Source organism: Theropithecus gelada, chromosome 1 (genome assembly GCF_003255815.1).
Source record: "Theropithecus gelada isolate Dixy chromosome 1, Tgel_1.0, whole genome shotgun sequence".
Taxonomy (NCBI): Eukaryota; Metazoa; Chordata; class Mammalia; order Primates; family Cercopithecidae; genus Theropithecus; species Theropithecus gelada.
Genome location: NC_037668.1, coordinates 141,321,438 through 141,341,010, shown reverse-complemented (window position 1 = coordinate 141,341,010; position 19,573 = coordinate 141,321,438). Strand labels below are relative to the sequence as shown.

The 19,573-nt window shown below is 43.4% G+C and overlaps 1 protein-coding gene across 4 annotated transcripts in view; it reads left to right on the top strand.

The window, feature by feature from the left end:
- Positions 1 to 436: 436 nt before the first annotated feature.
- The window catches only part of CNIH4 (cornichon family AMPA receptor auxiliary protein 4), a 24,576-nt gene continuing 5,439 nt past the window's right edge, over positions 437 to 19,573 (top strand). For 2 of the 4 annotated variants that reach the window (XM_025357958.1, XM_025357952.1), the window contains exons 1-4: positions 437 to 613; positions 4,166 to 4,234; positions 10,312 to 10,424; positions 15,707 to 15,847. In XM_025357958.1, the coding sequence (XP_025213743.1) occupies positions 545 to 613; positions 4,166 to 4,234; positions 10,312 to 10,424; positions 15,707 to 15,847 (392 nt within the window). In that variant the 5' untranslated portion in view covers positions 437 to 544. The remainder of the gene's footprint in view (positions 614 to 4,165; positions 4,235 to 10,311; positions 10,425 to 15,706; positions 15,848 to 19,573) is intronic. The other 2 variants (XM_025357965.1, XM_025357973.1) reach the window with 2 other exon arrangements.

Here is a 19,573-nt window from a genome sequence, read left to right as displayed (position 1 = left end):
GAAGTAGAGGCTGCAGTGAACTGTGACCACGCCACTGTGCTCCAGCCTGGGCGACAGAGTGAGACCCTGTCTCAAAAAAAAAAAAAAAAAAAGATACAATAAAATAAAATTAGCCGGGCATGTCGGGAGGCTCAGGTGGGAGGATTGCTTGAGCCCAGGAATTCAAGGTTGTAGTGAGCTCTATCATGCTGCTGCACTCCAGCCTGGACGACAGAGGGAGACCCCAGCTCTTTAAAAGAAAAGGGTTGAGTAAATACTTGTTGACTAATTGCTTGTCACCATTTCTGGAAATAATCGGATTTATGACAGAGGCCCTGCCCACCTCTTTGATATGGACTTGTACTAATGAACTACAATTCCCAGCATGCGTCAGAATTAGCGCCGTGGAATTTTTTTTAAAAAAAATATGGCCTACAACTCCCGGCATGCTGCGCTCGGGTTCGCGGACCACACGCCTCAGCCAGCCGGGGCAAGGGCCTATCAGGGGCGAGTCTGGGCATCCGAGCGGGTTTGACGGAAGGAGCGGCGGCGACGGAGGAGGAGGATGGAGGCGGTGGTGTTCGTCTTCTCTCTCCTCGATTGTTGCGCGCTCATCTTCCTTTCGGTCTACTTCGTATCCTTGCCTGAGGCGGGCGGAAGCCTTGCCGGGGGACAGGGCTGAGGGTGGGCCAGTTGGGCACCCAGGCAAGTGTGTGGGACGAGGGAGGCGCTCGGCGACTGGCGTGCGCTCCTTGGGAGCTGGCCTGGCCGGGGCGGTGGCGCGGGCCCCGGGGCGAGGAGGAGAGGCCGGCTGCCCTACCCAACGGCGCCTGCTGCCCTGCACCCACTTGTCCTGCCTGGGCTGCCGGCCGTCCCTCACCCGGGTCCGCGTGGGCCTCTCCGGGCGCACCCCGGTTCGGCCTGCGCGCCTGCTTTCAGCTCGTCCCCGCGGCGCCGGGACCAGCCCTGCCTGAGCCACGGCCGCCCTCGGGAGAGAAGGGTCGCCGTTTCTCTGGGAGAGGCCCCTTGCCGTGCTCTTCGTCGGGTACTGAGGGTCCTAAGGGGGGTCGCTTGCGACAGTCGGGTGCCGGGACGAGTGCGGGCGATTTGCCTCCTCCTGTTCCCCGGGCAACACCCCCGGTACCCGCCCCTTTGTTCTGGCGGGTGTTGGTACTTGCAGAGACCTTTCACATCCAGGAGTTGACTCATTCGCCAAATGAGCAAAGTTGCTTCCTTCACTGTGCCGATTTGTAGTGAGTGTTGGAAAGGAGTTATTTTAACAACTATCTACAAAGTGATTATTTTGGTTGTCCCCGGTGGTTGTAGATCTGTAAATTCAATAATTACACCTGCTGTTATTGCTGAAACAGCTCCCAGTCGTTTCTCAGCTTTTAAATTTTTCTATCGATCCATGTTAAAACAAGTATGTTCTGTAGCTGTTCACGTTGCAGTATTCAAACTGTATTTTCCAGAGCAATAAATGGTTGTTGAATTTAGCACTGCGGTAGCCATGTCGGCTACAACTCTTCCCAGCTCTTGACGAAGCATCTAGGCTTAGTTGTTGCCCAATGTTGTATTGCACAATCCAGTTTTAAGTAATTAAATATAAGATAGAAAAAACGTATGAGGAACTTGGCATTTCAGCTTCCTTTTTTGAAAATCACATGTACCCGTTTCTGATCGGATTAAACCATTTGCTAGAGCATGCGGGCTTTAGGGTAGTTCTACAGAGTATATGTTCAGTGCAGCTTCATACTTCATTGTGGACTGGCAGCCTGTTGTAGTGGAAGGGGACAAAATTTGGAAATCAGGTTTCCCGCTCAGCCAGTTCTTTGCTGTGCACATTATTTCCCTAAGCCTCAGTTTTCTGATCTTTAAAATAGGAAATGTTTATTTCCTAGATATGCACAATGAGAATGGTGCTGAGCACCCTAGCACAGTGCCTGCCCCATAGCTAATGTTCAGTAAATATTGCTCTGCCTTTGTGTCCCCACCCTCCCCAATTGAGCAGCAGTTTTTACTTGATGATTTCTAACGACAAGATTTCTGAGTTTTATTAGGTTTGCGGAGCTGGTTGAAAGGGCGGCATCACTTGCCTAAGTTTTGATGACCTCTATGCCCCTTTTGTGATACAAGGAACTAGAACAAGCTTGTCCAATCCACGGCCCGGCATGGGCTGCATGTGGCCCAGGACAGCTTTGAATGTGGCACAACACAAATTTGTAAACTTTCTTAAAACATTGTGATTCTTTTTTGGTGATCTTTTTTTTTTTTTTTAAGCTTATCAGCTATCATTAGTGTTACTGTATTTTATATATGGCCCAAGGCAATTCTTCTTCAGGTGTGGCCCAGGGGAGCCAAAAGATTGGACACCCCTGAACTAGCGCTTACACTCAGAAATGAAACTGGGTTTTTTCTTTTTGCAGTTTGAAAAACCAGGCTTGATAATTTGAAATAGTCCTGGTTTACACCAATTTATGCATGTAGACAAATGATAGGTGGAATGTTTGACTTAGACATTACATTAAAGTACATTCGGTGGTGTTTTGATGAAGTTCAGCATATTCTGTATTTTAGGATAGTTGCACTAACTTAGTATTAGGGATAGGAGGTGGAAAATGGTCAGGGTAAACTTCATATAGGATATAAGAGGTTTCTTGGACTTTGAACTGTGGACAAAATCTACAGAAAGGGATAGAGGTGAGTATTCCAAATCATACACTGGCAATAGCGAAGGTGCAGAGACAGGTATGTTCGTGGATTTCTGGGCGATGGTTAACAAATAGACCATCTGGAGCACATGGTTGATTTTGGTGGCAGTAGAAGGCTAAATTGGAAAGGCAGGATTACATCAGATTTTGGAGAGCCTGAATGTTAAGGGGGGGAGGGAAGTCTTTCACTTTTATCCTGCAGGCAATAGACAGCCATTGAAAATTTTTATTTTCGGTAGTTTATTAGGAAGATGAATTTGCAGAGTGGGTTGGAAACAAGAAGGATTGGAAGATAAACCAACAGGGGATAGGGTCGTCTGGATTTCAAATAGAGTGCTGGTTGTGGGCAGGTGAAAGGGGGGAATATGTGAGTAGTATTTGGAAGAAATGATTGCTGGGACCTACAAATGATTGATTATGATATATGAAACAGAAGGCAGAGATAGCTTTCCATATTTTGATCCTGGGCAGATGATACTTGTGTCAGTAACAGAAATAAATTGGAGGAAAATCAATTTGTGGAGAAAGTGATGAGTTTGACTTTATTTTATTTATTTTATTTTTATGTTTATTTTTAAGACAGAGCCTCACTGTGTCACCCAGGCTGGAGTGGAGTGGCACAGTCTTGGCTCACTGCTACCTCCACCTCCTGGGTTCAAGCGATTCTCCTGCCTCAGCCTCCCAAGTAGCTGGGACCACAGGCGCCCACCAAATCTGCTGCTCAGACTGGAGCGCACTGGTGTGATTATAGTTCAGTGTAATGTGAATCCTGGGCTCTCGGCATTTTGCTGCCTCGCCCTAGCACTACTGCTACTAATAGCTAGCATTACAGGTGCTCTTGCCCAGCTAATTAAAAAAAAAAACAACTTTTTTTTGTAGAAATGGGGGTGAGGCCAGTGAATCACTTGAAGCCAGGAGTTCGAGACCAGCCTGGCTAACATAGCGAAACCCTGTGTCTACCCAAAATACAAAAAATTAGCTGGGTGTGATGGCGTGCACCTATAATTCCAGCTACTTGGGAGGCTGAGGCACAAGAATTGCTTGAACTCAGGAGGCGGAGGTTGCAGTGTGTTGGAATTATGCTACTGCACTACAGCGTGGGCGACAGAGATGGAGGCTTGCTATGTTGCCTATGCTGATCTTGAACTCCTGCTTCAGGCGATGCCTCAGCTTCCCACAGTGCTGGGATATTTTCCTTTTTTTTTTTTGTAGCCATTGTTTTACCTTTGAGGAACTCAAACTAAATGTTCTGGTTGGGTCAGATTAGATTTGAGCAAAATGGGATTATTTTGTAAAATAATTTGTTGAAGGAACATGAATGGGAAAATTGAGTTGTCTAATGAGCAAACTTTAGGAAACAACTCATTTTTTTCCAAGTCAAATTTAATTCTGCCTTGTAACTGGGTTTGCTTTCTGAAACTTAAATACTTAGTTATTATAAAAGAAATATAATAATTCCTTATCTTGATCATCAGATAATTACATTGTCTGATTTAGAATGTGATTACATTAATGCTAGATCATGTTGCTCGAAATTAAACAAGGTAAGACATTTCTTTGCTCATTTTTTGGCATTGAAGCCAGATCATTTTCCATATTTAAGATTATTATAGATAATAGATGTATTTTTTATTTTAGAGTACTTGTCTCTTATTCATTGGAAACTTGATGGAATTGCTGTGTTTTACAATATTTTAGATCATGAAATTATGCTAGAAGATCTGACTTGAAATTTTGTTTCTTTACATGTTGCTTGTCTCTTGTTTACATGGATAACATCTTTACTCAGAGTAGGGAAATGTTGGTTATGAGGGTAATTGTTTTTGTCTTCTGTGTCGGAACTCCCTCCTCCCACTCATGGAAAAAAGCTCAGGTCTGTCTTTGGTTGAATGAAAGAAGACCTTTCTTGTGTAGTTTACTGAGAAAATATATATATATTTTAATATATGACTCTATTTATTTTTTGAGAGACAGGGTTTCTTGCGGTGATGATCAGGCTATTCTTGAATTCCTAGGCTCAAGTGATCTGCCTCAGCCTCCTAAGTAGCTGGGACTATAGCGCACGCCACCACGCCTGGCTAATTTTTTTTTTTTTTTTTTTTTTTTTTTTTGAGATGGAGTCTTGCTGTGTCACCCAGGCTGGAGTACAGTGGTGTGATCTTGGCTCACTGCAACCTCTGCCTCCCGGGTTCAAGTGCTTCTCCTGCCTCAGCCTTCCCAAGTAGCTGGGATTACAGGCACCTGCCACCACACCTGGCTATTTTTTTTTTGTATTTTTCGTACAGATAGGGTTTCACCATATTGGCCAGGCAGGTTTCAAACTCCTAACCTCAAGTGATTCGCCTGCCTCAGCTTCCCAAAGTGTTAGGATTATAGGCGTGAGCCACTGTGCCCAGCCACCTGGCTAATTTTAAAATTTTTTTGTAGACTGGGTCTTGCTATGTGACCTAGACTGGTTTTGAACTTCTGGCCTTAAGCAATCCTGCTGTCTTGGCAAAGTGCTGGGATTACAGGTGTCAGCCACCATGCCTGGCCTAAGCTCCATATTTTAAAAATTTTCATCAATTTTGTTTGATTGTTTGAGGCAGAGTCTCACTCTGTTGCCCAGGCTGGAGTGCGGTGATGCGATCATGGCTCACTGCAGCCTTGACCTCCCAGGCTCAAGAAATCTCCTTCCACCTTAGCATCCCACGTAGCTGGGTTCTACAGGTGTGTGCCATCATACCTGGCTAATTTTTAAAATTTTTTTGTAGAGATGAAGTTTCACTGTGTTGCCCAGGCTGGTCTGAAATTCCTGGGCTCAAGCGATCTGCCCTCTTTGGCCTCCCAAAGTGTTAGGATTACAGGTATGAGCTACTGTACCCAGCCTCATGTAGCTTCTTGAGATAAGGTAAATGGCAATTAAATTTTGAGGCCTTCCATGTTTGAAAATGTCTTATCTTTTCAATTGATTCATAGTTGTCAGAGTGCAGGGTTCTAGGTTGGAAAAGATTTTTCTTTCAGAAATTTAAAGACACCCCTTGGTGGTCTTCCGACTTCCAGTGTTGTTCAAGTTGGGAAGTATCATGCCATTTTTTTTTTTTTTTTTGAGACAGAGTCTCGCTCTGTTGCCCAGGCTGGAGTGCAGTGGCGCAATCTCGGCTCCCTGCAAGCTGCACTTCCCAGGTTCACGCCATTCTCCTGCCTCAGTCTCCTGAGTAACTGGGACTACAGGCACCCGCCACCACGCCCGGCTAATTTTTTTGTATTTTTTAGTGGAGACGGCATTTCACTGTGTTAGCTAGGATGGTCTCGATCTCCTGATCTCATGATCCGCCTGCCTTGGCCTCCCAAAGAATTTCTTATCTTTTAAATATGATTCATTGTCTCTCTCTCTCTCTCTGTCTCTCTCTTTTCCTGTCCTCTGGGGAAGTTTTAGAATCTTTTCTTTATCCCTGGTGTTTTGAAATTTTACAGTGCTGTACTGTAAAAACTCTCTATACTTTTATTTATTTATTTTTGAGACAGAGTCTTGCTCTGTTGCCCAGGCTGGAGTGCAGTGGCGTGATCTCGGCTCACTGCAAGCTCCGCCTCCTGGGTTCACGCCGTTCTCCTGCCTCAGCCTCCCAAGTAGCTGCGACTACAGACACCCACCACCACACCCAGCTAATTTCTTGTATGTTTAGTAGAGACGGGGTTTAACTGCGTTAGCCAGGATGGTCTCCATCTCCTGACCTGGTGATCTGCCTGCCTCAGCCTCCCAAAGTGCTGGGATTACAGGCATGAGCCCCCGTGCCCAGCTTTTTTTTTTTTGAGACGGAGTCTCGCTCTGTCGCCCAGGCTGGATTGCAGGATTGCAGTGGCATGATCTCACTGCAAGCTCTGCCTCCCCGGTTCACACCATTCTCCTGCCTCAACTTCCCAAGTAGCTGGGACTACAGGTGCCTACCACCATGCCTGGCTAATTTTGTTTTTGTATTTTTAGTAGAGACAGGGTTTCACCGTGTTAGCCAGGATGGTCTCGATCTTCTGACCTTGTAATCTGCCCAATGTGCTGGGATTACAGGCATGAGCCACTGCGCCCGGCCCTCTGTGTACTTTTTAAAAGGCCTTTCTCGTTTGTTTTCGACATCTGATAGGCTCTTTCAATATGGGAAATTTTCTTATATTCGTTCTTTAATGTTTCTTCCCCATCTTTTTTCCCTCCTTCTCTTCCTACAACTTCTACTAACTAGACAATTGATCTGGATTGATCTGCCAATTTTTCCTTTTTCTTAGTTTTTTCCCATTGTTTTTTTTTTTTTGTTGCTGTTTTTATTTCCCTTGCTTTTTCTTCTGAATTTTCTTCTTTTCTTTTTTTTTGAGTTGGAGTTTCACTCTTGTTGTCTAGGCTGGAGTGCAGTGGCGCTATCTCGGCTCACTGCCACCTCTACTTCCTGGGTTCAAATGATTCTCGTGCATCAGCCTCCCAAGTAGCTGGGATTACAGGGGTGTGCCACCATGCCGGCTAATTTTTGTACTTTTAATAGAGACGAAGTCTCGCCATGTTGGCCAGGCTGGTCTCGAACTCCCGACCTCAGGTGATCCGCTCTCCTCGGCCTCCCAAAGTGCTGGGATTACAGGCATGAGCCACTGCAACCAGCCTTCTTCTGAATTTTCTAACAAATGTAGCATTTATGCTAAAATGATGATTTTTAAGAGATTTTTATTCTCTTGGTTCATGTTTGACTCCTAGCTCTCTGATAATACTGATTATAGTATTTTTCTATTTTTTTTTTTATTAAAGATAGGGTCTTTTTCTCTCATCCAGGCTGAGGTACAGTGGCACAATCATATTTCATTGCAGCCTTGAATTTCTAGGCTCAAGCGATCCTCCTGCCTTGGCATTCCAAGTAGCTGGGACTGCAGATGTGCACTACCATACCTGGGTGATTATAGTATTTTTGAAATTTTCTTCTGCTTCTTATGTTGTATCTGTTTCCATCAAGTTCTTTTCCTTTCTTTTTTTCCCCTACTCTGTCTTTCATTTTGGAGACTTTCTTCAAATTTCTGATATAGGACTGCCTATTCATATTTAAGGGTAAAGCACTAAAATGCTCATTGAAAGCTCTTTGGATGGTCTAGATTTGTTGACTGGGAGACTTCCCTGTCGGGTAATTGTTATCTACCTGGACTTTTGTTGGGGTAGCTGAAATGGCGGTGTTTTGATAGGTGTTTTTTGAGTCATTTACTTTAGAGAAAAATCCTCCAAGCTCCTCCTTGGAGGATATGAGTCTAGTGCCAGTGTGCTGAGAACAAATTCAGGGAAGAGCATATCATTAAGGAGGGAAGAGACAAAAAACAGAGGACTTGGTTGAAAGTCAGTAAACCAAGCATGGTAAGGTTAAGTCTTGCTTCCTGAAACATATTTCACGCCAGGTGCAGTGGCTGACACCTGTTCCCAGTACTTTGGGAGGCCAAGGAGGGAGAATCACTTGAGCCCCAGGGGTTCGAGACCAGCTCTGGTAACACAGGGAGACTTCTTCTCTACAAAAATGAAACCAGAGAGAGAAAAAAAAAAAAAAACGTGTTTCAGGTCTGTGTCTGTGTAAAACAAAGATGATTGCAGTTTACAGTCAGAAATCCAGAGACTGAAGGCTATAGCTTTAGAGATCTTATATGGATCAGAGAGTATTAGTATCACATCAGCTGACATTTTATTGAGTGCCTACTTTGCATGTGGCTTACACGTTATTTCATCTAACTCTCTACAACAACTTCGTGAGGTAGGTATTATGTGTATTTTACAGATGAAAACATTGTGGCTTAGAGAGGGTAACTTTTCCAAAGATTGCACAGCTAATAAATAGGACATAGCATGAGTTCCATTCCAGATTTGTTTGACTTTGTAGCTCATACTTGTGAGAAGTATGCAATCAACTAGAACTTTCCAATATGTAATAGCATTTTAAAAAGTATAGCCAGCCGGATGCGGTGGCTCACACCTGTAATCCCAGCACTTTGGGAGGCTGAGGCGGGTGGATCATGAGGTCGAGAGATCGAGACCATCTTGGCCAACATGGTGAAATCCCGTCCGTACTAAAAAATAAAAAAATTAGCTGGCGTAGTGGCGGGCGCCTGTAGTCCCAGTTACTGGGGCTGAGGCAGGAGAATCGCTTGAACCCAGGAGGCAGAGGTTTCAGTGAGCCGAGATCGTGCTACTGCACTCCAGCCTGGTGACAGAGCAAGACTCCGTCTCAAAAAAAAAAAAAAATATATATATATATATATATACACACACACACGTATGTATGTGTGTGTATATATGTGTGTGTGTGTATCTATATGTGTGTGTATATATATAACCAAGTTGATTGCAAATTAGGTTTATGGCCCAGAAAAGTCTCTACTTCTTTATTTACCAATTTTTTTTTAACCAAATATTACCTTTATTTACCAAATATTCTTTATTTACCAAAAAATTATCCAAAATCTAAATGCAAGAGGTCTGAGGTCATTATGCCTGGGCTTATACTGTATTGCTCTGCCACTATTTAGCTGTGTAACCTTAGGCAATTTACCTAACCACTCTGAGTTTTATTTTCCTCATTTCTGAAAGTGAGGCATGCCAGTTTCTTTCATTAAATGTTAACTTCCACTGAAAGAAGTTAACTTTAATTAAAAATCTGTACTCATAGGAAAGGAAGGCTGTTGGTGAATTGAGAACCCTGCCACAAAAGTTGTTGATGCATGAGAACTAGAACATTACAAGTCAACAAAGAGTATAGGGAAGGGCATGGAGCTCTGTAAAGCCAATAGGCCAGGATTCTGGCATGCTGGTTCATTATCGTATTTGGTCAACTTTGAGCTCTAATTGTAAGCTTTTACATTTTTTTTTTCTTTTTCTCTGAATATGAAATGGTTTCCTTGGGATTCTGGAGATTGGAAAATGTTTAATGTTGCTATTCTGACTTGAAAGGCAACATGTGTATGGCTATCAACCATCCTAAATTAGAGCTAGGGGCTTTGGCATAGATACTAGAATGGGAAGTAAACAATACTCTACTTTTGGGCCGGGCGCGGTGGCTCAAGCCTGTAATCCCAGCACTTTGGGAGGCCGAGACGGGCGGATCACGAGGTCAGGAGATCGAGACCATCCTGGCTAACACAGTGAAACCCCGTCTCTACTAAAAATACAAAAACTTAGCCGGGCGAAGTGGCAGGCGCCTGTAGTCCCGGCTACTCGGGAGGCAGGAGAATGGCGTAAACCCGGGAGGCGGAGCTTGCAGTGAGCTGAGATCCGGCCACTGCACTCCAGCCTGGGTGACAGAGCGAGACTCCGTCTCAAAAAAAAAAAAAAAAAAAAAATACTCTACTTTTTCTCTAGTTCTCATTCAAACCTGCTTAATGAATGAACCTAAGCCTTTGCTTAGGATAAAAAGTAATTGAAATTTAAGTGCTTTATTTTAAAGCTGTGCCCTGATGTATTTGCATGGGATACAAAGTTATAGCAGTATGCAAATCTGGGACATGTGAGTCTAAAAATAATCTTGAAACAGTAGCTTGTAAATTCTCTCTACGTTCATTGATTTAGTTTCAAATAACATTGTATAGTCAGGAAGGACATAGCAGTGAGATGTAATACCGTGTTCTTCTATTGCAGTGGGTAATTCCAGAATTGATTGGCCATACCATTGTCACTGTATTAATGCTCATTTCATTGCACTGGTTCATTTTCCTTCTCAACTTACCTGTTGCCACTTGGAATATATATCGGTGAGTACAATTTTAGTTTGGTGTCAAGGCAGTTAAAAAAATTTTTAAAAAGATGTTTTTTTTTTCAAGACAGGATCTTACTCTATTACCCAGGCTGGAGTGCAGTGGTGCAATCTCAGCTCACTGCAATTTCTGCCTCCTCAGTTCAAGCGATTCTCCTACTTCAGCCTCCCGAATAGCTGGGACTACAGGCGTGCACCACCACGCCTGGCTAATTTTTGTATTTTTACTAGAGACAGGGTTTAACCATGTTGGCCAGGCTGGTCTTGAACTCCTGACCTAAGTGATCCTCCTGCCTCAGCTTCCCAAAGTGCTGAGATTATTTATAGGCGTGTCCCAAAAAAAGGTGTTTAATAGCTTTCTTGTTGTTGTTGTTGGAGATGGCATCTCACTCTGTCACCCAGGCTGGAGTGCAGTGGCTTGATTTCAGCTCACTACAACCTCTGCCTCCCAGGTTCAAGCCATTCTCCTGCCTCAGCCTCCTGAGTAGCTAGGATTCAGGTACCTGCCACAATGCCTGGCTAATTTTTGTATTTTTAGTAGTCAGGGTTTCACTGTGTTGGTCAGGCTGGTCTCAAACGCCTGACCTCAAGTGATCCTCCCACCTCTGTCTCCCAAAGTGCTGGGATTACAGGCGTGAGTCACAGTGCTGGGCTGGAAGTACATTTAAACGCTGCAAATTAGGGCTGGGCACAGTGGCTCACGCCTGTAATCCTACCACTTTGGGAGGCTGAGGTGGGCAGATCACGAGGTCAGGAGATTGAGACCATCCTGGCAAACATGGTGAAACCCCATCTCTACTAAAAATACAACAAAAAAAATTAACTGGGTGTGGTGGCGTGCGCCTCTAGTCCCAGCTACTTGGGATGTTGAGGCAGGAGAATAGCATGAACCCGGGAGGTGGAGCTTGAAGTGAGCTGAGATCAGGCCACTGCAACCAGCCTGGGTGACAGAGCAAGACTCTGTCTCAAAAAAAAAAAAAAAAAGCTGCAAATTAGGTAACGAATCAACATTTTTGACTTAATAAATTTAGGAAGTTTGTTCAAAGTGAGCTCAATGGAAACCCTGACTATATATAATTTTATAGTTGGGCTGTTATACGTAGCATACTTTCTTGTGAAGACCGCTGGGATAATCTTGACAAGCCTGCAATTGTTATTATTAGTGGGTTGCTGCTTTACTACATTTTTAGGTTTTATTTATTTTTATTTATGTCTAGTTTTTTGGGACAGAATCATTCATTGGCTGATTTTTAAGTATGATGTAAAGTGCAGTTAGAATAAAAAGAACATAGGAAAAAATAAAGTAGGGTTTGGAGGAAGATGGGATGCATATGAAAAGATAATGGCAGCAGTAGAGATGAGGGAAGGAGTGGATATGGGGGAATGATTTTATAAAGGTCATTAAACTAGAATCTGAGTAAGGGAAAAGCTTTAAAGTATCTGTGTCTCTTTTATAGAGGGTGGGTATCCTGGGGTAGAATTTTTTGTTTACTTTTTCTTTTTTTAATATACTGAACATGGGTTCTGAATTTTTTTTTTTTTTTTTTTTTTAAGAGATGAAGTCTTGCTATGTTGCTCAGGCTGGAATGCAATGGCTGTTCACAGGCGTGATATAGTGCACTACAGCCTTGAACTCCTGGGCTGAAGCGATCTTCCTACGTCAGCCTTCTGAGTAGTTGGGACTACAGGTGCATACCACTGCGCCTGGCCTCTTTCAAGCTTAATAGTACTCTCCCATGATCAGTTCCATAGACCAATGCCCTCAAGTGAGCTCTGAGCTGGGAACACAGATTACTTGCACTTCTGCTGAGGGCTAGTCCCAGGCAGACTTTTAGCACAGCTAAGTCCCCCTGTAGTTTCACTAAGTGAAACACAACTTTGGGAGTGAGAATGGGAACTCGAACCTTTGAGAATGTGGATCTTAATGTTATACCAGCCCATCCTGTCAGTCATCTCTACTAGAAATGAAAACCTGCTAGAAGAGCCAGCTTTGGCATGGCTTCTTTGTAGATAGTGGTAAAAGGCTCTATGAAGTCAAGTCCAAAGATTCTTTTTTTAGGCCGGGCATGGTGGCCTACGCCTATAATCCCAGCACTTTAAGAGCCTGAGGTGGGTGGATCACCTGAGGTCAGGAGTTCCAGACCAGCCTGGCTAACATGGTGAAACTGCATCTCTACTAAAAATACAAAAATTAGCCAGGTGTGGTGGCCTGTGCTTGTAGTCCCAGCTACTTGGGGGGCCGAGGCAGGAGAACTGCTTGAACCTGGGAGGCGGAGGTTGCAGTGAGCCGAGATTGCACCATTGCACTCCAGCCTGGGCAACAGAGCGAGATCCAGTCTCAAAAAAAAAAAAAAAAAAACTGAAGATTCTTTTTTTGATATAATTGTAAAGACAAAGATCATGTATATTTATTGCCCTGGTAACTGCAGTGACAGGTTGGCTGTCTGCTGGTCACAAGTTTACCTCCTATTTAAAAAGATTTAAAAAATCAACAGATTGATTATTTGCTATTTTCAGACCACTGTACTTTATGCTGTTGGAGATAAAGTACAGTAGTCCACAGGACAAAGAGGCAAAATACCTAGGAAGTGGAATCACTTGAGTCATATAGTAACTCTATATTTACCCTTTTGAAGAACTGCCTGAGTGTTTTCAGAAGCAGCTGCACTTTTTTTTTTTTTTTTTTGAGACAAAGTCTTACTCTATTGCCCAGGCTGGAGTGCAGTGGCGTGATCTTGGATTAGTACAGCCTCAACCTCCTGGGCTCAAGCGATCCTCCCACCTCAGCCACCCAAAGTGTTGGGATTACAGGCGTGAGCCACTGTGCCCAGCCATAGCTGCACTATTTGACATTCCCACAAACTGTGTATTGGGGGTTCCATTTTCTCTACATCCTTGCCAACACTTTTTATTGTGTGTGTCTTTTTTTTTTTTTTTGATGGATATAAAAAAAATCAAAAACTGTCTTTGATATTTTTTTCCTGCCCTAGTAGAATACAGCTGTGAAGTTCCACTGCCTGTTATAAGCATTAATATATGTGCCTCAGTGACCATCCCACTCGTGGTCTTTGGGGAATCATACCACTAGCAGCAGCCTCAGCAACTTTTATCCAAATTGTGTTGATCTGTCTTGGCAATAAGTAATTTAGGTGTGATGCTCATTCTCCAGCATGCTAAACGGTCTGTTATGGTAAAGTTTTATCAGTCTTCTAGTTATAACACACTGGAAGTAAGAATTAATATGAAAGATTGGCTGTCAGACACTGGAAACCTTATATAGTCCTATTTTAGATTATTCCTGTGTGTTTTAGAGGTGAGCACAGTGGCTCACTCCTGTAATCCCAGCACTTTGGGAGGCCAAGGTGGGAGGATCACCTGAGGTCAGGAGTTCAGGACCATCTTGGCCAACATGGGGAGACCCCATCTCTACTAAAAATACAAAAATTAGCCAGGTGTGGTGGTGTTGGGCACCTGTAATCCCAGCTACTCAGGAGGCTGAGGCAGGAGAATTGCTTGAATCCAGGAGGAGGAGGTTGCGGTGAGCCGAGATCGTGCCACTGCACTCCAGCCTGGGCAATAGAGTGAGATTATGTCTAAAAATAATAATAATAATAAACTGAAACAAGTATAATTGGATTGTTTGTAACACAAGGATAAATGCTTGAGGTAGTGGATACCCCATTTACCCTAATGTGATTTTTTTTTTTTTTTTTTGAGACGGAGTTTCGCTCTTGTTGCCCAGGCTGGAGTGCGATGCTGCAATCTTGGCTCATTGCAACCTCTGCCTTCCGGGTTGCAGAGGTTGTGGGATTACAGGCATGCGCCACCACGCCTGGCTAATTTTGTATTTTTAGTAGAGATGGGATTTCTCCATGTTGGTCAGGTTGGTCTCGAACTCTCAACCTCAGGCGATCCTCCCGCCTTGGCCTCCCAAAGTGCTGGGATTACAGTCATGAGCCACTGTGCCTGGCCTTACCCTGATGGTATTATTACACATTGCATGTCTGTATCAAAATATCTCATGTAACCCATAAATATATGTACCTACTATGTACCCCCAAAAATTAAAAATAAAAATCTAAAAAGGAAAGAAAAGGAGACAGCTAAGTAAGTGGTGGTAGGAAGAAAGACTGGACAAGGGTTTGATGGACTGGCTGTGAAAGATGAAGAGAGAAGTCCCAGTTGGGTAAGAGGAAGTTTTTAAGGACCACCAAGAAAATGGTGACACTCTTATTAGATAACCTAGAAGTTAGACAAGGATGAGATGTTATCTGGATATTCAAATGAAAATACCTTCTATTCAGCTATAGTTGGGCTACTGGGGTTTTAAGGAGAATTTCAGATTTGTGGAACTCAGAGAATCCTTTGCATTTCAAAGAAGTGATAATTGAGAAGCTATGTGACAAGTGAGATATCTAAGGTTGTACTAGAAGAAGCTTAGACGTGAGAGCAGGAAGAATTCATGGACAGTGCTAGGTTAGGACATATATGTTACACAGATGACACAGTCTGGATGTTGAAGCCCAAACACTTAAACTGATTGATCCTCTCAAAGTAACCTAACTTCCTTAATTTCCCTATTTCCATAATGAAGTTTCTAAGAACTTAATAAAATTGGTTTGGGTTTGGAGCCTCCTTTAACCTTTGTCTAATGGAAAAGGGCTGTAGATATGACTGGTATGGTAGTTTTCTACAGATGAGTAAAAGGGTTTCAGTGCATAAAATACCCTTATCTGGAATGTTACTGTATTTTATTTTAGAGGGCAGAAAATTAGCAGTATTGTAACTTTCAAAAGGAAGCTAAGTGGCAGCCCATGACATTATCATACTACTCTGTCCATATGTGGTATGAATGTAAGGTTGCTATGATTGGCTCACTTTTTTTTTTTTTTTAGATGGAGTTTTGCTCTGTCACCCAGGCTGGGGCTCAGTGGTGCAATCTTGGCTCACTGCAACCTCTGCCTTCCGGGTTCAGGTGATTCTCCTGCCTCAGCTTCTCCAATAGCTGGGATTTCAGGTGCCCACCACCATGCCCAGCTAATTTTTGTATTTTTAGTAGAGACAGGGTTTCACCATGTTGGCCAGGCTGGTCTTGAACTCCTGAGCTCAAGTGATCCACCTGCCTCGGCCTCCCAAATTGCTGGGATTACAGGCATGAGCCACAGTACCGGGCCTGACTGGTTCACTTTTAAAAGTCGATTATTATTGGCTACTTATATTTGAATACTTATGCCTATGATTTGATATTCCTTCTAATGTGTGTGTCCTTTAATTTATCAGATACATTATGGTGCCGAGTGGTAACATGGGAGTGTTTGATCCAACAGAAATACACAATCGAGGGCAGCTGAAGTCACACATGAAGGAAGCCATGATCAAGCTTGGATTCCACTTGCTCTGCTTCTTCATGTATCTTTATAGGTGAGTTTAAAATCCTAGTATTTTCCTAGATGCAATATTTGCTTTTGAAGGGTGAGATATTACTATACTATAGGATTGTGCATTGACATTGTGGAACTTTTGGGGATTATGTAAATTCCTTGTGGCTGTGTAGATTATTTATGTATGTCATTGAATCAGCTTTCTGTCTGAACTACAGTAGATCTGCCCTGTGGCATCTTAGTTATGCCTTAGCTGTTGAGGCTATCAATATGCTTAAAACTGGGCACGGTGGCTCACGCCTGTAATCCCAGCACTTTGGGAGGCCCAGGCGGGCAGATCACCTGAAGTCGGGAGTTCGAGACCAGCCTGACCAACATGGAGAAGCCTGTCTCTACTAAAAATACAAAATTAGCTGAGCGTTGTGGCGGGTGCCTGTAATCCCAGCTACTCAGGAGACTGAGGCAGGAGACTCAGTTCAACCTGGGAAGCAAAGGTTGTGGTGAGCCGAGAATGCACATTGCACTCAAACCTAGGCAACAAGAGTGAAACTCCATCTCAAAAAAAAAAAACTGTCTTTGATATTTTTTTCCTGCCCTAGTAGAATACAGCTGTGGAGTTCCATTGCCTGTTATAAGCATTAATATATGTGCCTCAGCGACCATCCCACTCGTGGTCTTTGGGGAATCATACCACTAGCAGCAGCTCTCAGCAACTTTTATCCAAATTGTGCTGATCTGTCTTGGCAATAAGTAATTTAGGTGTGATGCTCATTCTCCAGCATGCTAAATGGTCTGTTGTTATGGTAAAGTTTTATCAGTCTTCTAGTTATAACACACTGGAAGTAAGAATTAATATGGCCGGGCGCGGTGGCTCAAGCCTGTAATCCCAGCACTTTGGGAGGCCGAGGCGGGCGGATCACGAGGTCAGGAGATCGAGACCATCCTGGCTAACATGGTGAAACCCCGTCTCTACTAAAAATACAAAAAACTAGCCGGGCGTGGTGGCGGGCGCCTGTAGTCCCAGCTACTCGGAGGCTGAGGCAGGAGAATGGCCTGAACCTGGGAGGCGGAGCTTGCAGTGAGCCGAGATCGCGCCACTGCACTCCAGCCTGGGTGACACAGCGCGAGACTCCGTCTCAAAAAAAAAAAAAAAAAAATTAAAAAAAAAAAATAAAAAGAATTAATATGAAAGATTGGCTGTCAGACACTGGAAACCTTGTATAGTCCTGTTTTAAATTATTTCTATATGTTTTAGAGGTGAACATGCCACCTTTTCCTTTATCCATCATAGATGCCTAGAATAGAGCAAAGGAGAAACAAAATTCCTGTGTATATGATTTGATTAAACCTTTGAAAAGCTAGAAGTCAGGCTTAACCTTTGTATGAAAGCTTTAATTAGATCATTTTTATTTTTCCCCCTTGGTAGAGTTTAATTTTTCACACAGGGATAAGGACTATTAGGAAAAATTTAATGTTGAAGTAAACTTCTACCACTCAGAAAATTCTTGATTAGAAACTGCATAGAGATAGCAATTTTTTCGTTTGTTTTCTTTGTTTTGTTTTGTTTTTCGAGGCAGAGTCTCGCTGTGTCACGCAGGCTGGAGTGCAGTGGTGAAATCTCAGCTCACTGCAACCTCTGCCCCCCAGATTCAAGCAATTCTCCTGCCTCAGCCTCCCAAGTAGCTGGGACTACAGATATGTGCCACCATACCTGGCTAATTTTTTTTTTTTTTTTTATTTTTAGTAGAGACGGGGTTTCAGGACATGAGCCACCGTGCCCGGCTGAGATAGCAGTTTTTAAAAATTGCTATTTCGTTTGAAATAGTTTAGAAGTCAGAATCATTTTAGCCTCTTCCTGACAAAGCAGGCTTCCTAAAATCCCTTCACTGTGCTAAATCTACCCATTAGTGGATTAGATTAAAATTGGAGTTTAGATAGTTTTCTTTTCACCATTCATCTTATTTGCTTTTCTGTATTTTAAAAACTAGATCAGAAAAAGCACACTGGTATCAGTTTCTGGTTCTCATACCCTACCTCATTACTAATATGCTTAGTTTTTAATCCAAGTATCAAAGATGATGAATAAGGAGCAAAAAAAGTTTATGAGAACATAATGAGGCACCTGTTCTTGTTTTTAATACTTTTGTATCTTTACTGTCATATATGTTCTCTTATATTTGTTTCTGAAGAGACAAAAAACAAGCTGGTATTGGCTTGGCTAAGGTTATCCTTTTTTCATCCTCCCCACCTCTGCGGTTTCATGCTGTTGGAAAGTAAACTAGAAAAGGCATCCCCTGGGGGCGGTGCTGTAGGTACAGCCCATGTAGTCATACTTTGGGGAGGAAATTTAGGCTTGGAGAGCAGTATCTTGCTTCGTAGACTCAAAAGTCTTAGGATTTAAAAATGTATATGAGTTTCTGAACTCTTAGTCATTGAATTTAAAGTAGTGGAGAGTTGGACTGGAGGAATTAAGATGTAATTTTGGGGCAGGTTTAAGATACTGTTCTTTATAACTAAATAAAAGATAGGCAACTCATGTAACTGTTTTGCCTGGGCAAGTGTGTACTTCACTGGCTGTACCGTTTTCTTTTCTCTCTTCCCTTCCTTTCCTTTCCCTATTAGCCTGTTATTTTCAGCCACATTGCTATTACCTTACCCTTTGGTGTTACATATAATATAGTTCAAAGGGTCAGAAGGTATCCTTGTAGCACTTTTCTCTTGGTTTTTGGTTGCTGTTTTTAAACAGTGGTTTTGCTGTTAATACCAAGTCATTAGCTTTTGATTGCAGAGATTTTATGCTACTTGTCTTTGTATCTAACACCTACCACACTCTGCCTAATTCCTTACGCCTAGTTGACATTTCAGGGCTTGTTGAATACAATTAAAGTTTTGAAAAAATGCTCATCTTCTTTAGAGAATAGGGGAATCCATGCTTTTGGTTTTTTGATTGGGTGCTAGCCTAGTGGAATGTGGGCTCCATCACTTACATTGTGGCCTGGGGCAAGTTTCGTTTCTTTCTTTTTTTTTTTCTTTTGAGGCGGAGTCTCACTCTGTTCCCCAGGCTGGAGTGCAGTGGCACGATCTCAGCTCACTGCAGCCTCCACCTCCCAGATTCCAGGGATTCTCCTGCTTCAGCCTCCTGCATAACTGGGGTTATAGGTGCACTCCACCATGTCCAGCTAATTTTTGTATCTTTAGTAGATCTGGGGTTTCACCATGTTGGTCAGGTGATCCACCTGCCTTGGCCTCCCAAAATGCTAGGATTACAGGCCTGGGCCACCACACCTGGCCTGGGGCAAGTTTCTTAACCTCTCTGAGCCTCAGTTTCTGATCTGAAAGGGGGATATTAATGATATTAATAGTACCTACCTCATCACAGGGCCGGGCGCGGTGGCTCATGCCTGTAATCCCAGCACTTTGGGAGGCCGAGGAGGGTGGATCACGAGGTCAGGAGATTGAGACCATCCTGGCTAACACGGTGAAATCCCATCTCTACAAAAAATAAAAAAATTAGATGCGGCCGGGCGCGGTGGCTCAAGCCTGTAATCCCAGCACTTTGGGAGGCCGAGACGGGCGGATCACGAGGTCAGGAGATCGAGACCATCCTGGCTAACACAGTGAAACCCCGTCTCTACTAAAAATACAAAAACTTAGCCGGGCGAGGTGGCAGGCGCCTGTAGTCCCAGCTACTCGGGAGGCTGAGGCAGGAGAATGGCGTGAACCCGGGAGGCGGAGCTTGCAGTGAGCTGAGATCCGGCCACTGCAC